Source organism: Ixodes scapularis, unplaced genomic scaffold (assembly GCF_016920785.2).
Source record: "Ixodes scapularis isolate PalLabHiFi unplaced genomic scaffold, ASM1692078v2 PGA_scaffold0__279_contigs__length_252992795, whole genome shotgun sequence".
NCBI lineage: Eukaryota > Metazoa > Arthropoda > Arachnida > Ixodida > Ixodidae > Ixodes > Ixodes scapularis.
Genome location: NW_024609835.1, coordinates 98229383 through 98256631, shown reverse-complemented (window position 1 = coordinate 98256631; position 27249 = coordinate 98229383). Strand labels below are relative to the sequence as shown.

Genomic DNA, 27249 nt, shown 5'->3' with positions numbered 1-27249 from the left:
TTTCCTGCCTTCTCTACGCCGCCATCGTGGATAAATGGTATAGATTCGCCACTGAGCACGCGAATGGAAAGTTGGGCTAGTTGGTAATAATCCATATTAAAAAACAGCGCGAAAAACACACGGAAAAAGAGAAGGGAACACACAGGACGAGGCGCTGACAATCAACTATCTATTCTGAAAAACATACATGACAAAGAGATGTATGTTTTTCAGAATAGATAGTTAATATTTAGCGACAACTTAATCTATACTAAGTTGAGACTACAGCAAAGGCTTCAAGCGCGAGCTAGCCTGCTCTCCTTTCTTTGAGAGGTGTCTTTTTAGCGCGGGCGCCCGTTTTGCGGAAGTATGTTTCGAAGTTTTGTACCAAGTGCTCTCGAGCTTGTAGCATACAGTCTCAGCTTAAGGGTGGACGAAGTATCTATAGTCCCAATACTGCATGTGACAGCGATATGTGATTTCCACAAACTATAGACAGATCAAGCTTGTAATATTGTTGTCATTAGGCAATTCATCTAACACATATTATGGAAATGTAAAAATTTGCATCACTTGGGCAACGCTATAAAACTGTACGCACCAGTAATAGCTTAGACTTGAGCATAGACGACAATCAGGCAGAAATGTTTCATGTTTGATGTCGGAAATACCCAAAAAGCACAAATATTCACGAAAGAAACAAACAAGTTAACATGCGCGTTTCTACTGTTCTGAAGCCGCGTCTGTGGCGTTGCCGCACGGCTGACTATATCTTGTTTTTTTAGGACGTCCCGGTTTATCATCGCGTCATGCGACTACATGGCGGCACCCAGGGATAACAAACCCAGATGCGTGATTAACTTTCATCGACCGTGTCAACATCAGTCACCGACGACATGTTTGTCACTGTGTCTCAGAATTTTGACCGGCATGCAGTGAGCGCAATGAAGTCAAGTGCCCCACAGGTCGGCGTCCAACTGAATACAACAACTTTGTAAAGCGAGGTTTGCTCTTATCCAGCGCACATATGAAGTCGGTGCTGCAACAAAACAACAACTAAAAATCATCTTTGTTGATGCAGCACGTCTGGAGCGCGCGTTTGCAGGTACCGCATGAAAAACAACCCGTAACATTCGCTATAAAAAGAAAATAATTATTGAAAAAACAGAGTGCTTTCTCGCGGTGCATTGATCGGTGTGCCATTGAACGACGACAGCTGAGACGTTGAATGGAACATGCCATCCTTCCCGCCTTTTATCTCCCGAACAGGCGCCAAGGAGATGAAGGTGCTCAAGACCGAGAAATCCCGCTTTGTCAGTGTCAACGGAAAGATGCAGGGGACCAGCACAAAGGAAGAGACAGGTACGTAATCAACAACGGGACACAGGATGTCAAAGGGAAACAATGTTACCATTGTCGCGAGTGCTCTGTTCTGCCCTTTCTCTGGCGCACTTCTTCGGAGATGGGGAAGTGTTCTGCGTCTACGCCTTTTATTCTTTGTATTCCACCTGTCTCAATAACGTTGTTTTAAAAGCACACGTTGAGTGTTCTAATGATGAGTAAACCGTATTTCTTTTTGCGCAGAAATGCGTTCGTTGCTAAAATGAGGACAAGAACGGAAGCCTAAATATTGTTTTTGCGCGTGTACGATCTTGACACTGCGATATCAGCTTCATCGACATGGGTAAGCACGCACCTAGTGCAAACAAGGGTGCGTCGTGCTGTCATTTCCTTGTATTCACTCTTGTGTACTTCTTATTTCTCCTTATTTCTCAACGCACCTACACTCGCGACACTGTTAGCTCGAACACCACATTTTCGCTTTTTTGCATTCTACCTCAAAGGGCATTGACCGCATCAATTATACCGTTTAGGTTATTGTCTTAAATGAGCACTTTCTACTAGCTTAGTAGGTTTTGTGACAACTGTTCGATTATAAGTGACTGAGAAGGAACAATGGCGATTGCTTGTTCACGTTCACAGTGTACGCCATATACCAGGATGTACACGTACCGTGCACGTCATTAACTATGACATAACTATATTTCGGTTATTACCACTACCCACTACAACTATGACTACTATTCACCAGTGTTGCGGAATGGGCACTCCCATTCCATTCCAATTCCATTCCGGGGAATTAGAGTTTTCGATAATTCAATTCCTTTCAATTCCTAGGAATCGAGACACTGGGCCCATTCCCACTCCTGGGATGGCTGAATCGTTCCATTCCATTCCTTTAAATTCTAAACGTAAAAAAAGGGCACTTGACAGCTACATTTTGTTGCCGGCATAAGCAGCATAAAGCTGACATTATCAAATGCGGAGACAATGGCAAAAAAAAGCTAAATTCCTCAAAAAAGCATTGAGTGTACTAAGCGGACCGCTGGTGGCAGAAAGTGTTTATTTACATTGTACTGCAAACATCGAGAAAGCCCTTTAATATGTCGATGCTTGTTTAAGACATCGGCCAGAATGTTCTACACGCCGAACCTTCTACGCCGATTATTTCAGAAGCCCACACGTGTACATAAGGGGCTTCGCGTGGCGATCTGCAGTGAGTTTCGCCCCAGCGTTCAACTCTGCTGCTACGCCGACTTCGACGCCCGCGACGCTCTGTTATTATCTTTTGTACCCGTTTATTTTTGGCACAAGTTCGCCACATTAAACGTTTATTTCTTCCTGTTTATTTATTATTTTTTTGGTCACCACCCGTGACATTTTGGTGGAGGTGCGGGTTACCGCATGCCCGTGCAGCGTTCCCCTTTAAGGGCCTGCAGTGTAAGTCCGGTTCCCAGCTCGGTGAGAAGACCACTCACCGCGGAACCTGAAACTCGGACCAGCCGCCGCACCAAGGGAGAGGATCCTGACTACGGTTTACTGCTGGACACGCCCAAGCCGAAGATGACGACGATGACCAACCAGTCGCAGAACCCCGCCGCTCCTGCCGTCGTCTACCTACCCGTCGCTTCTCGGACACTGGCTCCCTTCCACGGCGAAAGCCACGAAGACATCGACGACTGGGTCCAACAGTACGAACGAGTGGCCCGTCATAACGGGTGGACACCAGAACAGTGTCTACAGAATGCTTACTTCGCCTTGGAAGCAACCGCTCGGAACTGGTTCGAGAACCACGAAGCATCAATCACCTCCTGGGAGCAACTCAAAGCTGAGTTGCGAAGAACGTTCACGAACCAACAGCGAAGAGAACGCGCGGAAGAGCTTCTTCAAGCGAGGATCCAAGGCCCTAACGAGAGCATCGTCAGCTTCGTGGAGGATGTCCTGCGACTCAGCAACCGCGCCGATCCTCAAACCTCCGAAGCGAAGAAGCTCAGAATCCTGATGCGAGGCGTCAAAGAAAACATCTTCGGCGGCCTTGTGCGAGCCCCGCTTACCACAGTCGAAAAATTCATCACGGAGGCAACAAACATTGAACGTGCCCTTCAAGCACGGGCCTCCCATTACCAGCGACTTCCCGGCGTCGCGGCCCTCTCGACTTCCAGCTGCAACAGCCCGGACCTCCGCGAGATTATCCGGGACGTCGTGCGGGAGGAAATCAGGAAGCTGCTACCTGCTGCCACAAGCCAGGCTACGCCCTCAGTTGCCGAGATTGTCCGGGAAGAACTTCAGCAGGTGCTGCAGCCAGAAGTTCTCACCAGCGCCGCTCCTGAACCACCGAAGCTGAGCTACGCCGCAGCTACCCGACGACTACCACCCTCTGCCCACCCGAATACGGCGCCACCTCGACGTGAACCCCTAGCGCCACAGTATTCCCGACGCCAGGAAGATCGGGCGTACGTCCGCCCAGAACAAGCTGCGCCACGAAGGACCGACGTGTGGAGGACGGCCGACCGACGCCCGTTGTGTTATCATTGCGGTGAAGCCCTGCCACATTTACCGTCGATACCCGTACCGACAACTGGGGCTGCGCGGGTTCCACCCGAACGACCCGCACCCAAGGTACGACGAACGCCCTCGTGAGATCGAAGAGTACCTCCGCCGTTTGCCATCCTCAACACCGCTCCGCCGTGAGTCCCGCTCACCGTCGCCCAGACGTTCAGCGTCTCCAGCGCCACGACCCCGCCGAGTGAGCCTGTCTCCTTTGCGCCGCCGGGAAAACTAAGTGCGGCAACGCCTGGAGGTGGCGTTGCCGAAGACGACCGAAGTAAAGAGCCTCCAAGAACGCCGGAGCGCTCCAACTCTCTCGACGCTACGCATCACAACGACGTCCCTGCATCGGTGTCCAACAACCTAAACATTACTATCGACGGCCACGACGCATCGGCACTCCTGGACACCGGAGCACACTACTCAGTCTTGAGTGGGAGGCTCTCTCGTCGCCTGCGAAAAGTAACAACGCCGTGGGAAGGCCCTCAAATACGAACCGCCGGTGGGCACCTCATCACACCAGTCGGGCGATGCACTGCTCGCGTTGAGATCCACGGTGAGACGGGCCCTGTGAAGTTTGTCGTCCTGCAAGACTGTTCGAGGGACGTTATCCTCGGAATGGACTTCCTCTGCGAGTATGGCGCCGTCATCGACCTCGGAGCAAACCGGTTGACGCTACGAAAACCTATTTTACCACCGGAGGAACTCAAAGCGACGTCATCTGCGATCCGAGTCCTCGCCAGCCACGTGAACTTACTGCCGCGGTCGAGTGTTTTCGTACCCGTCGGGACCACCGAAGCTTCCTCCGGTGAAGTTCTGCTCGAAGGAAGCCTCCAGTTGCTTCTTGGAAGAGGAATAGGCGTCGCAAGAGGAGTTGCTGAACTTCAGGATGGCCGCACTGTGGTACTCGTTACGAACTTCCGAAATGAAGCGCAACACCTCACGAAAGGTGCAGCCGTGGGCCAGCTCGAGGAACTTCGAAACTCCGCCGCTATCGCCGCCATTACTGACGAATCCTCGCCACCTCAGCAAAACAGTACGTCGCCGGCGCAGCTCGACATTGACCCTAAGCTTCCGAGCCCGAAACGACGGCAGCTGCTTAACCTTCTCGCCAAATACCGGGATTGCTTTGCTACGTCGTCGAAGGTGCGCCAGACCACCGTTGCGAAGCACCGCATCGTTACCGAGGACGACGCGCGCCCTGTGCATCGATCACCTTACAGAGTCTCCGTTAAAGAAAGGGAGGTGATCCAGGGGCAAGTTCAAGAGATGCAGAACGACGACATCATCAAACCTTCAAGCAGTCCGTGGGCCTCCCAGTCGTACTGGTTGAGAAGAAGTACGGAACGCTTAGGTTCTGCGTGGACTACCGGCAGCTGAACGCGGTGACGAAGAAAGACGTCTATCCACTCACCCGCATCGACGACACATTAGACCGGCTGCGCCACTCTCGATACTTCTCATCGATGGACCTGAAGAGCGGCTACTGGCAGATCAAAGTCGACGAACGGGACCGAGAGAAGACAGCTTTTGTCATGCCGGATGGGCTGTACGAGTTCAAGGTGATGCCCTTCGGACTGTGCACGGCGCCAGCAACTTTCCAGCGTGTCATGGACACCGTACTGGCAGGACTGAAGTGGCAGAGCTGTCTTGTCTACCTCTACGACGTCGTGGTGTTTTCCAGCGACTTCGATGAGCACTTGCGACGACTCCGAGCAGTTCTCCAAGCCATACGGACCGCCGGACTCACCCTGAAGCCGTCAAAGTGTCGGTTCGCCTATGACGAACTGAAGTTCCTAGATCACGTGGTTAGTAACGAAGGCGTTCGGCCCGACCCAGAGAAGACTCGCGCCGTCGCTGCCTTTCCGATGCCGACAGACAAGAAGGCCGTGCGAAGATACCTTGGACTATGTGCGTACTATCGGCGCTTCATCCGGGATTTCGCAAGGATTTCCGCACCGCTCACAAACCTCACAAAGGACGCCGAGAAGTTCGAATGGGCCGAGGAGCTGCAGCAGGCATTCGACGAGCTGAAACGACGACTGCAGACTCCTGTTCTAGGACATTTCGATCAAGATGCGGAAACCGAAATTCACACGGGCGCAAGTAACGCTGGACTTGGTGCGGTACTGGTTCTAATCCCTACGCAAGTCGGACACTGTCCAAGGCAGAGAAAAATTACTCCACGACTGAGAAAGAATGCCTTGCGGTCTTCTGGGCAATCACGAAGTTTCGTTCCTACTTCTACGGGAGCCCGTTCCGCGTAGTCACGGACCACCACTCGCTCTGCTGGCTTGCGAACCTCAAGGACCCGTCGGGACGCCTTGCTCGATGGAGTCTACGACTACAAGAGTTCAACATGAGTGTGGTCTACAAGTCAGGCCCCAAGCACAGCGACGCCGACTGCCTGAACTACAACGACATGGCACGACGTCAAAGAGACGATCCTGAGTTGCGTGCGCTAATCGAGCAGCTCGATTCCCGTGTCCCCCGTGTCTTCTCAAGAGCTTTGCCGACTTTCGTCCTCCGACAAGGTGTACTCTAGAAGGAGAACTTCGGAGACAACAGCACTCCATGGTTGCTGGTAATCCCTACCGACCTTAGAGCGGAGATCTTTCAAGCCTGCCACGACGACCCGACGCCCGGACACCTTGGTTACAGCCGTACGCTGGCCCGAATTCGTGAAAAGTATTACTGGCCTAAGCTGCCAAAGATTGTTCACTTCTACACACGGTCGTGCCACGAGTGCCAGCGACGCAAGAAACCGCCGACGAAGCCGGCAGGTCTCCTGCAGCCGATTGCTCCCCCGACCGCACCGTTCCAGCAAATCGGAATGGATCTACTTGGTCCTTTCGCACCATCGACGCAAGGAAACGGATGGATTATCGTCGCCACCGATTATCTCACACGGTACGCCGAAACGAAAGCCCTTCCTGCAGGGACTGCTGTGCAAGTCGCCAAGTTTTTTTTATCGAGTCCATCATTCTCCGGCCCGGCGCTCCCGAAGTTCTGATCTCAGACCGTGGATCATCATTCATGGGCCAGCTGACTCAAGAAATCCTTCGTCTGAGCCATGCCAGCCATCGGCGCACACGCCGATGCAACGGCGTACCACCCACAGACCAACGGGCTGACGGAGAGACTCAACAAAACCATCGCCGACATGATCTCTGTGTTCGTCGACGTGGAGCACAAGACACGGGGCGAGGTGTTGCCGTACGTCACATTTGCCTACAAGACGGCCATACAAGAGACCACCGGAGTGACACCCTTTCAGCTGTTGCGTGGGCGCAAGGTAACGACAATGCTGGACGCTATGTTGCCCCACGAACCGGCTGTCGACGTAAGCGACGACGCCCAGGTGGTTGCCTAAAGGGCAGAAGAAGTCCGTCAGCTCGCCAGACTCCGTATTAAGGCTCAACAACGCGTCGACACTGGCCGCTACAGCCTTCGTCGTCGGGACGTCCACTTCCAGCCCGGAGACGGGGTGTGGGTGGACACCGATTCGCCGCCGCGGTCTCAGCGAGAAACTCCTGAAACGTTACTTTGGACCCTACAAAGTGCTTCGTCGACTCGGGGATCTGAACTACGAGGTGAGGCCCGACGGAACACGGACTTCGTCACGCCGCCCTCCACGACCGGAAGTCGTCCAAGTTGTGCGACTGAAGCCGTACTACGCTCGATAGGACTGTGGACCTTAGTGTTCCAAATGACTCTTTAGTTTACCGTTCTTTGTTTTGTTTTGTTTTCGGGTTGCATCAGGACGATGCACTTTTTAAACACAGAAAACAAGCATCGGAACAAACACCAAGTAATAGGCGGACTTACACTACAAATGCAGTATAAAAAAAAACAAGCCTCGGAGCAAAGCGCAATTGGAGAAGAGGGAAGTGCATCTCGTTTTGGTTTTAATGCGGAAGCAAACCCCCATTTCGCACTTCAAAGATGTGCGCACGAATGAACGTGGAAGGCAGCAGGGTTGGCTGCCTGCTAAACAACACGCCTCGAACTTTAAGAAAACAGTACCTGATCATCTTTCGGCGGCGCCCGAGTCAACGAGTTATCGGAGCTCTGCGAGTTATGAGTCTCTTCCGCTCCCAGATCTCAGTCTGTGCGCGCGCGTGCATTCTACAAACCGTTGCACGAACAAAAAAAGCATGACAAGAAGGACGATGAGGAGTTGTGCATGGCGGTTTCTTTCTTTACCGCTCCCTTTTCTCTTGCTTGGTGCATGGTTTCTCGTGTACCGCCATCGAAGGCCGACGCCTGCGCGTCCGTGAAAGGCGCCACGTTACCCCCCTTTCCCCCTTTGCTTTGACGCTTGTTTTTTGTATTGCATTTTTTTTTTGCGTAGAAGTTTGTTAGGGCTCCACGCGGGCTAGCAATTTCCCGCTCGTTTTATTTCTGAGTAACTGACCCGCTGACTCACTCGGCCTAGCTGACCGTAAACACTTTAAAAAAAAAAAAAAGAACCGTGCCCATTCCATTTCCATTCCATTCCGGGCAAAAGGCACCTAATTCCATTTCCATTCCATTCCCCTCAACGTTGCCGCCATTCCATTCCCATTCCATTCTGGGGTCGTGAAAATGCGTAATGATTCCGGGAATCATTCCAACTCCGGAGTGGCAACTCCGCAACACTGCTATACACTGCTCTGGTTTGCATGAGCGGACACTTGACCTCCATTCCCATAATGAACTCGCATATAGCTTAGAGTAAGCTTTCACTATTTCACAAAATGTCAGTGAAAAAAAAAAATCTGTGACCCCAAGCTCTTTGACACTTTGATATGAGCAGCATTACATAAAAGGAATGAGAGCTCAAATTACAAAAAGTGTTTCGTTAATTTTGCTGATGATGAACCATAAGTTATTCTTCATCGAGCAGTGTTTTTTTAAATTTATAAAGCAATATGAGTGGAGTCAATTACTACGATAAATATAAACACAATATTTTGCTTAGTTTGATTGAAAAGAGGAAAAAAAATATTTGATTGGACCCTATTCTTAGAAAAATAAAGTCCATCACCTATGTAGTTCCCTCTTTAAGAATGGGTACGTTAGCTCTAAATCTAACGTGTACAACTCGATCTTTTCTTTATTGTATATTTGACTTGGAACCAAGTATGAAGCCCTGGGCCGAGTATATAGATTATTTATTTATTTAGTTATACATACTACGTTCTCCATTAAGAGGGGGCGCACCTCAGCCCCATACAGAATACATGAGGTTTTTCACCAAATTAAAAAAATTCTCACATAATAAAGGCTGCGCGGATCTTCTTGAAAATTTCGGCTTTAAAGACATTGAGTCATTATCGAGACACTAAGCGCAACAAATGTTTCATCATAAATTTAATTATATTCTTTAAAAAATCATGAAAATTGTCAAAATTGGCTAATTCGGCACTCTTGCGTTCGGAGCGAATTTACAAAATTATATAAATTCAAACATAAGAGGTATTGCGCTTAGTGTCTTCTAAATTTATTACGGAATCGAATAATATTCAAATTATTCATGTAAGTCGATTTGTTCCGTAACTACAGCAAATATAAAGAACCAAGGTGTCGGTGCTTGTTTTCGTCGTTTTTAAGGTACCTCTCTCTCCCGTGCGGTGGCGCTCGCTGTCCACGAAATGCGAAATCGTCCGTTCGGAGATCGGCCGGATCGGCACTGTGCGAGGTGTTCTTCCGCGGCCGTATTCCGCGCCCGTATCCTGTTTCATTCTGCACGCCGAGGCGTCAGTGTGCGTGTCTTGCCTTCCTGGTTCTCGCTGGGTAGGTCTCCGTGTTTTCGCAAGTGGCAAATTCACCTTGGAGCTATGGGTCGAAGACAACCGTCCTGTGGCAAGCGGACCGCGAGGTGTTCCACAACCTCGCGGTCCGTCAACGCGTTGTGCTTGTTTACTTCTTTTTTTCTTTTAAAAACGGGCTTTTTTTTTACGCAAAGTTTTATTTTATCGTTATCCTTCACATAAACGTCCTTCGGCCTTGGGGTCGTGGAAATCGGGGATGAAGCGTGCACAGAGTAGATCGTTGCTTGCCTCCTTTTTATTTTTCACGGACGTCCTGTGACCTCCGCACGGTTCGTGGTCACCGCAATCTAACGCGGGGAAAAACGGGTCGCCTGCTCTGTAGTCAGGGTATTCCTAGGGGAGGGTGATAACTCGCTGTTCTTCTGGAAATTCACATATCATCATCCAAAAAGGTGACATGGGTAATGATTACGGTATGTTTTTTCCGGTGTTTATTTTTGAGCGAAAATCGGTGCATGTTTTTCGGTGCTTATTTTTGAATCACCAGTGTATTATGGGTTGAACGTCTTGTGATGACGCTAAAAAGCGTTGATAACCAAAGAAAAATGCGATTGGACAAGAACATTTCAAATTTCCAATTCTATTCACATATCCATTACGCTCTTCTCGTGGGAGCATCTATCCTGACGAAAAATGCTTTTGTCATTGAGCTGTGAACGCATACTCAGTGTACAATCTTTCGGCCTAGAGAGGTATTGCGCACGCTCGAACGCGCTTTACAGCCCAGTAGACGAAGTTGGTGGCACCCAGAAGGCGAGTTTTTGAATGGTCTGTAGTAGGCAAAAGAAACAAATAACAATCAACGCATATCAGCTCTTCAAGCGAAGAGGCGCGTTTCTAAGGTCAATGGTTCCGGACGGCACTAATGTTGTTGGCGTTGTCGTAAGGTGACGTCAGTTCATACGAACTGACGTCATCTTACGTGATCACGTGACACAAACACGTCATCTTACATGATCTCGTTACACGAAATGACGTGATCTTACGTGATCACGCTGCACGAAATGACGCCATCTTACGTGACCACGTAACACGTCATCTTGTAAGTCAACCTCTCCCCACAGCAGCGCGCTCCGCGCTTTCCGGGCCCGTGCAGTGCTGTAGTTGAAAGCAAGCTCCCTATGGCAAGCGAAAGCTTCTGAAGTCTCCCATTGAGAATACTCGCAAGCGACCGTCTGTGGAAGCTTCGCACGTTGAGGTTTTTGTTGAGATCGAGCCATCGTGTTCTATTAACTATAGTTGAAGTTATCGTTCAATAAAGCCCCAAAAAATATGAATGTAGTTGGTGTAGACATCAAGATCTAATCAAAAATGCGGTTTGACGTCGTTTAATTAACGTGTATATACAAGTGTAGAAAAAAATGAGTTATTTGTGCATAGATGTTTAAAAAAGTGTTTATTATTCGACACAGGACTTTGGGAGAAGGATGCGTTCAGATTTTTCTTCATGAGCGCAAATATACCTGACGCAATAAATAGTGACGATTTCATCGTCCCAGTGGTGAGCAGGTGATTTCTTGCTCGAAACAATGATGCCATTTCATAAACCAAGCTCTGTGACATATGCTTTTCCAATGCCTGGTCACTATTTTGTAAACCTTTCAGTCCAAACGAGTATACTTCTGTTTGTTTTTGTTAGCTTAGGAGGGGGTCACGGAGCCTATCTTTTTGTCTTCCTCTAGGACAGACGTACAGAGTTATACCGCAACACGCATCTGTGGAGCACACAGAGCTATCGCTCTCCTGTTGGCGGTACAGTAGCAGACGACACAACGCAGCTCCGTAGTCTATCGAGGGCACGGCTAGCCGCGGCCCGTAGCGCGACCGTTCAGACTAGGGAAATGGTTTTGAAGAACCGAGAAATGGTATCTTGTGTACAATAATCAAATGTCGTTAGTATACTAGTATTCTACTTGCTAAGCCAAATAAATATCTGCAGCTTGTGAGAATATGTTTGCGTGACGATTTACCGTTCACACTCCTGACGGATGTTAGCGAATCCTTCATGTTCGTGGCTCGCAGTTATCGGTACCCCCTCGGAGTGACTTCACCATATATATTTTTTTCTTGCTTGCAGGACATCATAAAAATCACAAACACGCGAGAAAAAAAAATCTTATGAGTACGCGTGATTTTGAGCTTCGCAGCTCTAAAGATGCCCGGTAAATGTCGTCCAGCTTGGGAAGAAACTAATCCTTTTTGTTGGAGTTTGACTATCGTATGCTGGCAGCTCGTTTCCGGTCTGTTTTGTCTATACTCCGTTTCACCGTAATTTGGCAACCCTCAGTCAGAGCTGCTGTGAGGGAATCACAGTCGCGGAGCAAAGCACGTGACAGCTACTTTTAGGCAGTGTTGTACACGTTCCTCAAAAATAGGAACGGAAGCTCGTTCCTCGTTCCTCCTGATTTTTGGAACGTGTTCCCGTTACAAGTTCCATACGTGAAGAAGGAACTCGTTCCCGTTACAGTTAAAAAAATGGAACGTATCGTTACATATACGTTACATTTGTATTTTGCTGATTACCATACTTAGTTATATCTAGAAAATATTTTATTTTTATTTTTTTAATCTATTCCGTCAAATGGAAACATAAGAATTTGAAGGCCGTGATGGAAGAGCACCAAGAGAAGAAAACAGGCGAAAGCAGGGTTTGATTTGTTGATATACACCTTTAAAAATCTATGCTTTTACCCATATTTATGTTTGTGGTGGGGGACTCAGACGAGCCAAATGTACTGTCACCCTATACATTGCACGAGCGTTTTGCAACAACCTCACACGTTTCAATATAACAAAGTCCCTTGTTCGAACTTAACAACCATTGATCCTCAATGTTGTCCGCAAGACGAGCGAGTGATGAAGAGGGTAGGGCTTTTGGAAGGTCAGTATTGAAAACTACAACTCCTTTTCATGAAGGCTGGATTCGTTGTTCAGTTTGAAGGTGGGGACAGGCATAGAATTAATAAAGGTAAATTTTTGTGTAACTTTTAAGTGTCCACTGCTCGGGATACAGGGGTATGTTCGATGCCTGGTTATTTGTACTTTTGATGTATCTGTTGTTCTCTTTGTGGAAGTTCAGTGATAGCAGTAGTCGGCCTTAGATTTCTGGGTGTGTGAGGATTCGTGGAAGCAAAGAAATTAGCTGAGTATAAAACGACCCTCTTTCTGTGTCTTTTCCTTCGACTAAAAGTTTTGCTTTTTGTAGCGCAGTCTCGCGGGCACTGAAAATAGAATCGATATCCCCTAGCTCTCCTGCACCCAACTGTTACCAAGCGGGGACCACACAAGACGAACCCGAAGGTAACTAAGCAAAAAGTTAACGAGATCCTGCACTTCGTAAAAATATTGTTTTTATACTTCCAGAATTTCCTTCTTAGAAATCAAATTAAAATAACCCCACTGGACGAAAAAAAAAGGAACGCCGTTCCTTCTCTCCGTTCCAGTAAAAATGTAACGCGTTCCCGTTCCAGTTCCAGCGATGCAAAATGGAACGGCGGCGTTCCTTCGTTCCTCTTAAAAGGAACGCGTTCCAGGAACGCCGTTCCTTGGAACGCCGTTCCGTACAACACTGCTTTTAGGAGCTGTACTATGGCACCTGCAGCGCGTCTCCGACTGGTGTGTTTAGCGTCTTATGCTGGCCATACATCAAAAGTGGTCCCGAAGTGCAACAAATGACGTCACAGAAGACGGAGTGTCACGCTGTTGTATCTCGCGATCCTGGCAATTCATCGTAGAAATGCTGGCGAAAACCACGAGGGAACACGAGTGTCGCTGTCGTCATGGCGTCCCAACGAAAAGCAATTATACAATTTCGATGTTTTTGTAATTCGGTAATTTAAATGACTGTATAAAATTTTTAAGAAAGTAAAGACATCATAACCAAATAGGAACTTCCGTGCTAAAACATGCAGTGCGAAGTGAAGACAACTACTATCTTTTTTTTTTCTTGATGTCCACAAAAAAAAAAGGCTATGCAGCATCGATCCTACCGTTTTTTTTTTGTTTTTTTTTTGCACATTATGTGATGTCCTCTAACACGAAAGTACCGACGTAAAAGCGCTGTAGAGACGATATAAAAACAAAAATTTAAGTGAATCGAGCTTTGTAGTGGAACGGAAAAAAATAAATAATTAACGACTTTTTACGGTAAACACTTCACCTCTAAGTAGAACTTCAAAAAAGTGACGGTTACGCGCTTTCATGGGTTCCCGGACATTTCATCGAACGCCGTTTCGTCGAACGCCGTTTCATCGAAAAAATGGACGTTTCATCGAACGCCGTTTCATCGAACGCCGTTTCATCGAATCGCTGACGGCCGTTTCATCGAATGTCTTTTAAATAAAAAGTGTGAAAGGTGCTCTTTTATGCACGGATCGAGTGCATTTTCGTGTCATTCACCCATTTCATTGTCTGGTTTTTTAATGTCCAAACTTGTAGCTGTTACAATTTATTTTGATGCAAGTAACCCATGAAGATATTTGTCCCGATCTTTATGTTTGTTTCGCATATTCTGCATATCTGTTCACCCCCTCTGTATTACCCGATTGGCCTTGAGGGTATTGTAACAAATAAATAAAAAGTCGCACTCCCGGTGAGAGCGCACTCCAACTCATGGAGGCCAGAAGGCGACATAGGTTTTGCGCAGGCGCAACAACTTTAGCCATGTGAGCCTCCTAGCCTCTCATGTCTTTCTATCGATACTTTTTTACTGCCCGAAGCTTGCAGTAGCTAAAGCTGAGGTGCTGTTTATGAAACTACAAAGAAACATTGTTTTTTTAGTTCTAAGACTCAGTGAAGTCAAAAGTAAGTAGGTCACTTCAAATTTTATTTCAAAACTTTCGGGGCTTCATGTGTTCGTGCGACAGCCATTCACCGTTTCAAATTATGAGGAATTGCTCTCAAAATGTCCCCCACAGCCATGGTCCGTCGGTTCTCATAAAAAAGGCGGACCTTCTCATTCCTTTCCGCTATATGGCCATCTTCTGGCGAGGAGGCTCTTGGGAACTCAGCATCGCCTCCAGCTTGTCTTCGGTCAGTTGATGTTCTGTGGCGATGCAAGTAAAAAACTTCCAGGATCTGGGATGGGCACCTCCGACCAGCTTCAGGAAGCGAGAATGCCACCCTGGCGTTCGATAAGACGGCGTTCGATAAAACGGCGTTCGATGAAACGGCTTCGATGAAACGGTGTTCGATGAAACGGCGTTCGATGAAACGACATTCGATGAAACGGCTTCGATGAAACGGCGTTCGACGAAACGGCGTTCGATGAAATGTCCGGTCCCAGCTTTCATGCCCATTTCGACAAAGTTGGTAGAACGATGTATTGCACCTTGTGAATAGACATGTGGAGCAGCATGTTTATGTTAGAGGCATTGTGTGTAATCGCTGCGCAGTACCTGCCAAAAGAAGATATTATTTGGGCACAGTCTCAACCGTTTCCGTCTGTGTGTGCTACGAATACAGCAACTCTTTTCGTAGAAGAAGTGATGAGGAAATGGCGTGCCCTTGATGATACGATTGTGATTATGAAATAAAATTTTTAATCAGCCAATAATTGCGACCTGTCCGGTCGCCTGGAACCCCGACAACAACTATCGTTCTGTGGAAAGTTCATTCTAATATTTACACGTTTTGTGGAGTTCATCGAGCGAATAAGGATGTTCCAACAATGAGCTAAACATACACGAGTTCCCGAATCCAACACGGCGCTTTTGAATTTTAGCGCCTTAGATAGTTCTGCGAACAGTGCATACTTCTGTGCAAATATTCGTCTAACAGTTTTGCAACGTTGGAAAGCATCGGAATGATTCAGAATCACTGCGGAGTTGATACTCGGGAAGATAAGACGGGCACTTGGGAGAAACGGACCGTGGCATTTGAGACAGGGGCACAACCGGGGGACAAACGTGCTACAATCGCATACCCTTCCGAGGTCATCGCTTGGGCGACCGCGCGCGCGCCCAAGAAACCTTTCTTTTCTTCTTTTTAGGGATGGTGGTGGGGTGGGGGGGGGGGGGGGGGGAAAGGGGATTGGTGTAGGCGCTGATTGTCTTCCTCCTTTGTGGCTTTTCACAGACGCACAACGAGACTGGCAGAACAAGCGCATGATTCATTTCTTTCGATGGAGGCGTTCTGTCTGTGTATGCGAACATGATTTTTTTCCCCTTTTAGTAGTCAGTTGTTCTTGCCTTGACTCGGGTCCCAGTGGGTGCGTTGTCGTTGTATGCCCACTATTTTTTTTTTTTTTTTAGTTTATGGTAGTTTTTGCGCTGATGGGGTATCAAGGTAGACAAAAAGAAAAAAAATGAAATAGCGCCTCGACAAAAAAAAAAGTTGTTCCGATCAGGAACGTTTTCAAAGCGATTTTAGGAGCCTGCAGTGTTACCACAGGTGCAGGATTGAGAGCGTAACCCACGCACTTGAAGAAAAGGGGAAGCTCTCGTCTTATTGGAACTCTCTTTTATGGGTTTCCACGTCGCGATTGTCCTTCAAAATCAACTGTCATTTATTTCTCGCTCGTGGCTTCCAAGTACTGGAAGCCACGACTCGAGCCACAATAGTTTTGCGAAATCAAGGTTTCGCTGAAATGGATAACTCTCACGTACAGTTCGACGCGCAATACCTTTGCCGTATTGACTCGCGAGAGATGCCCCCAACACGGCTGAGTATGGCGGTTCTCCAGACCTAACATCTAAATTTTGTTGCCTTACCTGTTACTATTTCGCGCCCATTTGGAGCCATATCAAAATGAAAGCGCATGATGAAATAAAAATGACACTCGTTTTCCGCTCGATGGAAATTTCACGCCAGCTCGCTGTCTTTGCTGGTAACTTGAGCGTTTACCAGCAATGCGGAAAATTAAAAAAAAAAAACAAAAAAAAAAACACGTACGATGGCATCCCTTGCACACTCATTACTTCTATAACACTGAGCCACCTCGTATCCTTTTGTTTTTCTTTCATGCTACTAATTTCTTTGTGGGCGGCATTAGGGCTGTTACGACGCTAAGTCTGTCTGCCCTTCGAATTTGAACTTAGGCTCAGATCAGGGACGAACCAGTTTAAATCGGGAAAATATAATTAACACTGTAGCAAAGTAAATCTATCATATCGATCGGAAATACGATTTAGCACATTCCATCTGAACACATATTGTGCACAGCGAATGCAATAGCGAGTCAGCGTGCAAAACGCCGCCACACTGAGCTACCATAACATGTCAGCGATTTTTGCATAGCACCGAGCACGGAAAAGAGAAAACAGTTATTCATTCACATAAACGAAGCAAATTTATTTAAAGCCCGGACACTCCGTACGTCCAATCTAGCTAAGGTTATCAATAGACTCGACCATGTCATTTGTCGAAACGGATAAAAGACGTTGGCAAAAACGATTAGACTGAATAAGTGAATCTAACGCACGTATTTTACCAACCGACGGTCGCGCGCCTTCAATACTCTTTCCAATTGTCATTGCGCACCTTGGACACACTTTGGGGAGCAATGCATATTTACATCGCCGCCCGAGGTCTCCATTGAACGTGTAGTGCTGACCCAAATAAAATGCTAACCTGACTCTCAATCGCTCACCGCAAAGGACGATTTCGAACAGGCGGTACTGTAGGTCACTTGAGATAAAAAAAGAAAAACAAGCTATAGAAACGAGCGTCGTAAAAAAGGGGACCGGCATTTTTATTCCTAACTCCGAACAGAAACGAGCGCCACCCACTGCATCACACAGCGCAGAGGCCGGACTCGGCCACCGCGCGTACCTACCAATCGCGCGCGAGGGAAGGAGAAACTTCCTCCGCCGGGAGAACACGGCACATTTCGGGATCTATTTCACGCAGCGGATAACGCGGGCCTTTTCACACCTCGATACTGGCGCCATCTAGAAGTTGCGCGTTCAACCACGTTTCGAGCCGCGCGCCATCTGGTGACTGAAACGGACGAATAAATAGAGGTACCGCGCCCTCTTAAGGAGACATGGTAGGAGTGGACGAAAACACAGTCCAACAGTCAACAATGCCTAGAGACCAGAAAAAAAAAGATATGGAATACATATAGCAAGAGGGCAGATCTATCTATATTAAGAAGACAAGGTGCAAACTACAACTGCACACTTCAAGCATAAAATGGCAATTACAGATGGCCAAGAAAAAAGTTATCAACCATTATACAGGTGGTTGCTTAAACGATGAACAAAGTCTGTTAAACTGCTAGATAAAGTATTTTTCTTTGTAAGTATATTCCATTTGCAGATTTTTTATTTTTTATTTTTTTTTTTTAAATAAGAGTGCTTGAAAGCATCGATCATATTGAAGTGGGAGCAGACCGGGCCGGACCGTAAAGAGCGGAGACAGATTCTGCTACGTACGCGCCGTACGAGCCAGCGGTACGAGCCATGTTCCCCGACCGACGGAGAGCAACCCGATACCCCCGATTTCGCAAGCGGGGCCCGGCGGAATTTCCCTCTCCCGTCTCTCTTCTGGCTGAAACATAAGCAGCGGCGGACCGCCGCTCCTCAGCCGCCTCAGCACGCAAAAGATGCTCTGTGCTAGTTTTGACTAGACGCTTTTCTTTGGCTCTAATAAACACTGTTAACCGCAACTTGACTCAGCCACCGTCACCCATAAAGCAGTCACATCAATGGCGACGGGAACAACGATATCGAAGCCCTCATCCAGATGCCCAATATCTGACAAGGCAAGTCCCGACGGTTTGTGATTTCTTCTCGGAAAGGTCTCTCAAGTGAAATAAAGATGGCGACTATCGGAACCGCCCCAGCGTACGACGCGGAGGTGGAGCCATGGGCGAACTACGCAGAACGCTCGGAGCAGTTCTTCGTCGGTAATCGGATTATCGACGACAAGCAGAAGACCGGGATCTTTCTGTCTTGCGTAAGACCGAAGACCTATGGGTTACTTCGAAGTTTATTGACTCCCATAAAGCCAAGCACAAAGACGTTCGAGGAGCTCCTAGGGACCCTCAAACAACACTTCTCACCGAGACCATCCGAAATAATGGAACAGTATACGTTCAATAGCCGCTCCCAGCAAGAGGAGGAAACCATTTCGGAATTTCTGGCAGCTCTCTGGAAGCTCACCGAGTTCTTCAACTTCGGCGACACCCTTGACTTTATGATCCGGGATCGACTGGTGTGTGGTGTGCGCGATGTAGGAGTGCAGAAGAGAATGCTGGCAGAGTCAGCGCTGACCTTGGAAAAAGCAACGCGCATAGCACTGGCGGTGGAGACCGCTAGCAAAAATGCATCGGACTTGAGAGGAGAAGGCTCGAACCATCCCCAAGTCAACAACGTGAACGAACGAGCTGTGAAGGATAAGCATGTGGAACGCTTCCCGCGAAACAAAGCACCCCAGTCTCAAGGGCATCAGCACAAGAAGTGCGGACGATGTGGCAACAGCGACCACGACCCAAAAATTTGTCTTTTTATTTAAACTGTCTGCTTTAAGTACGGAAAAATAGGACATTTCGCAAGGGTGTGGAAGTCGCGCTCTCAGGCAAGTGGTCCGGCACGCCATGGTCTAGCCAACGTCATCGCTGCAGCACAATCGGTCCCCGCAGAGGAATTGGATCTTCGCGCGATCAGCAGCGTCAGTGAGCTGCCAATGCACAAGCCATGGACCATTCCGCTGAGTTGGAACGGAATTCTTGTCAACATGGAAGTCGACACCGGTTCCCCTGTATCAGTCATTTCGGTGAGTGTTTACCAACAACACCATCAGTCCTGGCCCAAAATGACCTGTTGCCAGATGAAGCTATCGTGCTACCTGGGAGCCCTACCAATTTAAGGAGTTCTTCACATGACAGTGGAACACGAAGGACAGAGCGCGAAGGCGTCAGTCTACGTCTTGGACTGCAATGGACCGAGTCTGTGTGGCCGCGACGTAATTGGAGCGCTACGTCTACTCCAGAAGATCAACTTCGCTGAGGCGGAAGACCGGGTCTCCGAACTCAAAACGAAGTTCGGCGAGTTGTTTAAGCCTGGAATAGGCCAACTGGAGGGACCACCAGTGCACCTGCACCTTCGCCAAGACGCAAGAGATTCCTGGCAATTGTATTTATTAAAAATAAAACGAAGTGCTCTTTGTACGTTTTCAAGTAAAGAGATGTTATGCGTAGTGTGAGGTTCCATATAATAGCCGCGTACTCAAGTGAGTGCAGATCTAACAAAAGTTTTATAAGCTGTTAATTTTAAGTCTACACTACAATGTTTCAAATTCCTACGAAGGTACCAAATCTTCGATGGCGCCTTGCGTGCTATATAATTGATGTGATCGTTCCAAAGTAAGTCCTTGCTGATGATGACTCCTAAGTATTTGTTTGATAAAACTTCTAAAAGTACATTATGCCCCAACGAGTACTGAAAGGATAACGTTTTACTCTTGCGAGTGATGTGCATATACCCGCTTTTTTATCGGATTCAGTGATAATTGCCAGGTTAACCAATAGACGTTAATTTTGTCAGGACAATAATTTATTTCGATTTGGCTATTCTTATTGCTGACTTCTGTGTGCAAATCGGCATCGTCCGAAAACAACAGTAGCTTTTCAGGGATGCCACGAATGATATCATTGATGAAGACCAAGAATAAGAGTGGTCCAGGAACAGAACCTTGCAGAACGCCTGATAAAACTGAAGCATATGAAGAGCGCGAACTCATTATATTCCGTTTCTCGTCTAACGACGGACCGCAGGAAACCCTACAATCCATCGAAGCAAATCCCAATGCTCTTTTAATGTCATGTGACCTCCAGAATGAATACAGCGACGCGCGGAGCGTGCTGTAACGAAGTACGTTCACAGCGCTGGATTGACTGGGACGGCTTGTAACGTTCGCTGCGGTCCATGGCAAGGTCACACAGAGTATAGCGCAAGGCACGACGAGCCTGGATTTCTCGCGGGGCGAAGGGATTTAGAAGGGCGGAATTTCCGGTGGACGTCCCGGTGTGCCCCCCCCAACAGAACCTTTGACGAAAGATAAATCCGGAAATAGGCTTGGGCGGAAGTACTGCGTTGCGTGATCGCCCGATTTTCACGGGTCCGCGTAGCCTGCCGAAAGGTTACGGTCTTTAGATGCGGGGAGCTTGACCGAGAAAAACGGAAAAAGAGTGCGATGAAATCTCGTAAAAAGGACGGGCTGCACGTCGAATACCCGGCGATTTACTTAGCTTTATTACGACCGTTGGTGAGTGTCACGATCCTGTTTCCGGGAGGGACAACGCTATTTGCGATTCCAGCTCGTTGCTCGCCCTCAAGCGGCGGAAACGGGAAGCGCTTTAGTGAGGGTCTCCCGATTCTTCTGCTCAACAAGCACGGCGGAACTGATCGCAATTAAGGCTCGCGAACAGCGATTTCTGAATGCGAACAATACTCTTTAATGTCTTAATATAGCGCTACAGTCGGTGGGGGATTGTACGTTACTAAACAGTTCTAGTATTGCGTGTAAAAGCAAACGCAAGCACTGTGCGTGTGCCTTAAAGTTGAGTGCTCCGCGCTGATCATGCTCGTCGTCGCCATGCGCCAATCCATGATAGCAACTTCGGGCTCCGCGCAGGAGCAGTGAGTAACACGCAACGCTAACACAAACACTGCGCTTGCGTTCGCTCGAATGCGGAATACTAAAACGCAATACTGTTTCCCCAGATTTCTAATGCGAACGAAATGTGCTGCAGTGAGCAGGCGTTCAAGTGCGCAGCCGCACCTTCGAACTAAAACCACTGAGATTGGCAAAATGACGTCGCGTAAAAATGAAAAAAAAAAAAAAATGTAGAAAAAAAAAATTTGGAGGTTTTGGTCCGAAGGGTTGGAGGCGAATTCGGAAGTTTTGTCGATTGTCATAAAGTAGCGACTTCGATAGCAGCATAGGCTTTACCCAGAGGCGTAGCCAGGGAGGGCTGAGATAGAGCGTTTGATTTTGGTGCTTGTGCTTAATACAGCGACTTTTAACTGACATTATCGGCTAGAACTTTTGCAGGTAAATTTGTTTTGGGTGTCGCTGTTATGTTGTCGTAATTTTGTGAGTTTTTCAGAAATACCGAATTGGCATTTTCCGCTACATTTTCCGCAGTCTGATTTTAAAACCCATGACATAGCTGAAACAAGACACGAGAGACTAAAACGAGCCATATAGGATCGAGTGTTTCGGCCATTGTCTGAGTGTGAAACTTTAATTTAAGTCGGCAAAAATAAATTTGATTATTTCAAAAATTTCTTATAAAGGCTTAATGAAGGCTCTTTCAACTCCCGCATCAGGTGTTTCAAAATTAAGAGGGCTCTCACACTTTCTGAAATTCATTGAGTTTCCACGTCTGTGTACTTGTCGTATCGCGGCGTCAAAGCTTTCATATGTTATAGTCGATGTAGTTGCTTGCTTGTGAATGTACTAAATTTAATAATAATCGCAGGATATATAAAGATACGGAAGCACGTTAGTAAAACGTTTAGCTGAAGTTTCCATTTTCTAACCTACACCGAAGGATGTTCAGGTGACCGGAAGCATACTAGGCACTATTCTTTGATGCTGGCAAGGTGATTAAATAAAGTAATAAAAGTATTAAACGAGGCTCCTGCCTGAGACCTTAAAAATTATTGGCACGTAACAGAAACTGTGAAATAAAACGTGACAACAAAACATTACAGGGGCACCATGTACTTGCTTTTTTCTCCCACCAAGTAATTTGCTCGAAAGTGGAAAATCTCTAGCCTGCAGAAAGAATTTGGTAGCCTGTCCCTGAGGGTATTGCGGTAAAACTTTAATAATACTTTAAGTCAGTTGCCCTTCACAATAGTACTATTTATCTTCCAAGTGACCGCGAAATTTTGACTGAAATTTCCCTTAAATATTCACTGACTGTTTAATCGTTTTGTTTCTTTTAGTTCCTAGATCGCTCCACGTCATTATGGCAAACGCTTCTTAGTATTTAGTTTGAGTGTTTGCATACAAAACTTAGTCATTGGTTCGACTAATAGGAATAATTTTTCTATGTTTTTTAATATACTTCGTTCAAAACACGTATAGTTTAGCTCCTACTGATTTGATCAGCAATCTCTGTCGATTGGCATAACAAAACACTACAAGACAAGTATTTACTTGTTGGATATGTGTTGGATATACGCCAGGACGAAGAGTGGCACTCGGTATGTGAGTCTCGATTCTTTATTTGTGCTTTGGCCGCAGTGAAGGACGCCAAGTCCGGCGCCACGCTGGCCAACGTCAAGCAAAGCTCCCAGCTGGAGCAGCGCGGTCCAGGCGAGCGTCCTCGCAGCGTGTCTAAAACTCAGGTGGACGTGCCCGCCTTGGGCATTCACGAGAGCAAGGTGGAGGACTCGAACGCCCTTCGACCCGGAGAGACCGGGCACGCGAGCCAGAAGAAGAACTTCAACTACCCTTGGGTCAATGAGGAGCCTGATCGTGGAGACGTCAGTATACCCTAGTTTTTCTGTTGAATCATTAAAAACGAGTCACAAATGCTATAAAAAATGGCTGCAAGACACCGAACATAATTTTGTACGCTTCTACATATAACTTTATGTTACAAAGTGACTTACAATAATTGTCCGCCGTCAATCGCATCGTTTTTGTCGGCGTAATACTTCTCCGTTAGATCCAAACAACTAATTTGATTACAACATATAGGTGCACGTACAGCGAATGGAACAAGTTCGAGTCTTGTACACGCCGCTTTTTTTCTTTTTTTAAACGAAAAAAAAGAAGTAATCAATTACAATTACAATTTCTCTTGGTTAAGAGGTATTCAAGTAGATTACATGATTACTTGAAACAGAAAATTATTTGGCCGTTACTTGAAGACGTCGTAACCCTTACTGTTCTGATTACTTAAAATTTTCAAAACCAATTTTTTTTTTTGCCGGATCAGAACGGGTTTTTTGTAGTGCCTATTATTGAATTAGAATCACGGAACCATAGACTACTTGCGTCCTTAATCTACCACTTCTAGTAAACCATCCTTACGTAGAAGACTTGGTTCCAATATTCCTTGGGAGGAACTGGTACAAACGAAGTACAAACGAAGAAAGAGGAGGAAGAAATAGTAATGGTTCCAAGTAATTTCAGAACTTTCAAAAGTAATCAAATTACTTTTTAGATTACTTTTTAATAAATGTATTCAAATGATTACAAAATTACCGAAAAAGTAATCGTTTAAATGTAATTTTATTACTTTTATTGGGTACCATAGAACAGAACAGCTGCCTGTAGGAGGGCCGCTCATTAGCACATGAAGCGTTTATCAAGAAGCTAACACTCATCACCACTGACGCACGTCCTTTGTCAGAAAACAAAACAAGACCTATGCTTAGTAAGGTTAATTCCCTTGGGAGTCATGTTAGGCGTCTTAGGTGGCAACGGATACGTTATATTCAATCTTGCTGACTAACGTGGAAGTTCGGGCTAGTTGGTATTTCATGATTAAAAATTAAAACAGCGCAAGGACACGGATAAGAACAAGAAGGTAGACGAACAAGGCGCTGACTTACAACTAAAGTTTATTCGTGCTAACATCAAGTACAAATACTGAACGTCATGACAAACAAACAAAGGTAAAAGACATGTAATGGACGCCACGTGCTCCTTAGCCACCGTTATGCGCTGTCACTTTGTGTCGAGAAAGCAACATTCCTTTTCGGATAAACATATGGAAGGAGCGCTGACGCAGTTTTCCCCCAATTTTCCAATTTCCCGCGCCTCAATGATTTCTCGAGTGAGCTTGTCCTTATTCTTCCTAATCACTTCACACTTGTCGAAAACGGGAGTGCAGCAGCAGTCACGACAGTGCAGGCCAAGGTGACCTGACACAACTCTAGAAACGTTATACTTGTGTTCTCGCAGGCGATCATTGAGGCAGCGCCCCGTTTGCCCGACGTATCTCCTGCCGCACGAGAAGGAATAGAGTACACCACTCTCTCCACGCAGTTCACGAATCGGTCGTGGTGTTTTTTGGTGCAACCCTGCTTTTCTTTAGAATAGGGGTTCACTTTTCTGCACAGCCCAGACAGCTTTTCCGGAGCCGAAAAAAAAACAACACATCACCGTTTTGCCATACCTGCACAAGATCTCGCACAACCTAAAGAAAGTTGGCCGAAGGGTTGGTGTTGATGTGGTCTTTTCGGCTCCGGAAAAGCTGTCTGGGCTGTGCAGAAAAGTGAACCCCTGTTCTAAAGAAAAGCAGGGTTGCACCAAAAAACACCACGACCGATTCGTGAACTGTGTGGAGATAGTGGTGTACTTTATTCCCCTGTCGTGCGGCAGGAGATACGTCGGGCAAACCGGGCGCTGCCTCAATGATCGCCTGCGAGAACACAAGTATAACGTTTCTAGAGTTGTGTCAGGTCACCTTGGCCTGCACTGTCGTGACTGCTGCTGCACTCCCGTCTTCGACAAGTGTGAAGTGATTAGAAAGAATATAAGGACAAGCTCGCTCGAGAAATCATTGAGGCGCGGGAAATTGGAAAATTGGGGGAAAACTGCGTCAGCACTCCTTCCATATGTTTATCCGAAAAGGAATGTTGTTTTCTCGACACACAGTGACAGCGCATAACGGTGGCTAAGGAGCACGTGGCGTCCATTACATGTTTTTTATCTTTTTTTTTATCTTTGTTTGTTTGTCATGACGCTCAGTATTTGTACTTGATGTTAGCACGAACAAACTTTAGTTGTAAGTCAGCGCCTTGTTCGTCTACCTTCTTGTTCTTGTCCGTGTCCTTGGGCTGTTTTAATTTTTAATCAATCTTGCTGTTCAGAAACTCTGCTAGATTTCACCGCATGCTAGGCATATTTTTCACAGCGTAAGAGACAAGAGAGCGGAGTTAGGGTTGGCGCACCCACTGAAAAGCTATAGCCACAGGCACTGTTTTTCACCTGTATTGTACAATATTATGATATGTGAAATTTTACGGAAGGTTGTAAACTACAGTTCAATATTATCGCCCTTTTACTTTGGTAAACTGCAGCTAGATATGCCGAATTATTTTGGCGTGCGTATTCTGACTACTTCATTCGAAAATATATTATGGCCGCTGTAACTAGGAACTTCCTCTATTACCTTTGCCGGCCCATTTGACGAAATGTAAAGGTTCACTTGTGCGGTTCATAGAACAAATCTATTTGTTTGCTTGGCAAACATGACTATTGCTAAGATATTTCTGAATGAATTCTTTCAAGATGTGTTGTCGTATTACCCCAAGCCCCACCCCTTTCCAATAAAACAATATACGAGGAGCATACTGATTTTTCATTTAATGTTTTCCACTAAAAACAAAATAAACACCTACATTTTTCAGGTATACATTCAATATAAGTTTAGTGTACTCTATGTTAAATCGTACACTTGGGGCATCGATTCAGTCTGGCGACTCAGCTGCACATACTGAAATGTGAATTTAATATACTATTAGCAAACTTATATATCAATGGAGGACAAATTCTGAAATATGTAATAAAAATGCCAAATTAGTAGCATACTTTCAACCTATCAGTTTTCACAAAGGTTATGTCGGATGCATGACAGAAACGAAACGCGTAATTGTTTAATATTCGAGCTGTGCCGTAAAACATATTTTCTGCATTTTCATAGAAAACGTTCAAAATTTTATAAATCCAAAATCCTCATTAACAACGGCCCGATCAAAGGGTCTGTACAACCAAGCGTAAAACATAGGTGTAACGTTTTCACCTTAAGGAGCACTTTTACAATATTTATCTCATATCACCAAACTTCTGAATAAAAGAAAAGCTGTAAGAGCTCGACGTCAGATGCTCCCATGCTGAGATTTGAGCAGTTCCTAGGTTCCTTTTCTCACCGACCAAATACCCCGACGACATGATGGTCAGCCACGTCACGCTCTTTGAACTTACTCCTTTACCCCTGCTACAGGAGAATAGGGGCACATAGGTTTGAGAGAAAAAACAAACAAACAGAAAAACAATTTTTTTTTAAATTTTGTATAAAAGGCATGGAAGATGTTAATTTCTGTAGGCAAATGGTATGCTTTTATCGCAAAATCTTGAGGTGGAGTGTAGCCAACAGCCATGACCACATATATATTTTTTTTAAATTCTTATTGTTTCTAAGAAACAGAAGTCTTTTAGCTGGTGTCTTTTTTAATTTGATATTAAAGAACAAAGATTTCGTCACTTATTTTTAAATCGTGCACTCCCAATGAACGTTTGTGCAGTACACTCCTACCGACCTCGCCGAGTACATCCTGAGAACTGGCGACGAGGAGGGCGTCGCCCTTGCCGTGGAAGAACTACTCCGCCAGGGAATGGTATGCCGAATACTTTTTTATTGTTGTAAACGCGCAAAATGTTTCAAACAACGATCGTGGCACATTGTTTTTTATATCTTTAACTTTCCAGGAATTGATGCCACGTGTCCTCGGAAAGAGTTTCGCATTCATTTCTATCGACGTTCATGACGCCTCCGCCTGATTTTAACTATTATGCAATATACATGCAAGTTTGCAATATTTGTCTTTGAGAATAATGCAAAGACAAAATGATAAATACCAGAAAGGGACGGTTC

General features: G+C 46.4%; 1 protein-coding gene across 1 annotated transcript in view; it reads left to right on the top strand.

Annotated features, from left to right (window-relative positions):
• Positions 1-27249, top strand: part of LOC8052672 — a 208798-nt gene that overhangs the window by 165301 nt on the left and 16248 nt on the right. The window contains exons 5-7 of the mRNA XM_042289203.1: positions 1249-1341; positions 22884-23125; positions 26900-26992. Of these exons, the coding sequence (XP_042145137.1) occupies positions 1249-1341; positions 22884-23125; positions 26900-26992 (428 nt within the window). The remainder of the gene's footprint in view (positions 1-1248; positions 1342-22883; positions 23126-26899; positions 26993-27249) is intronic.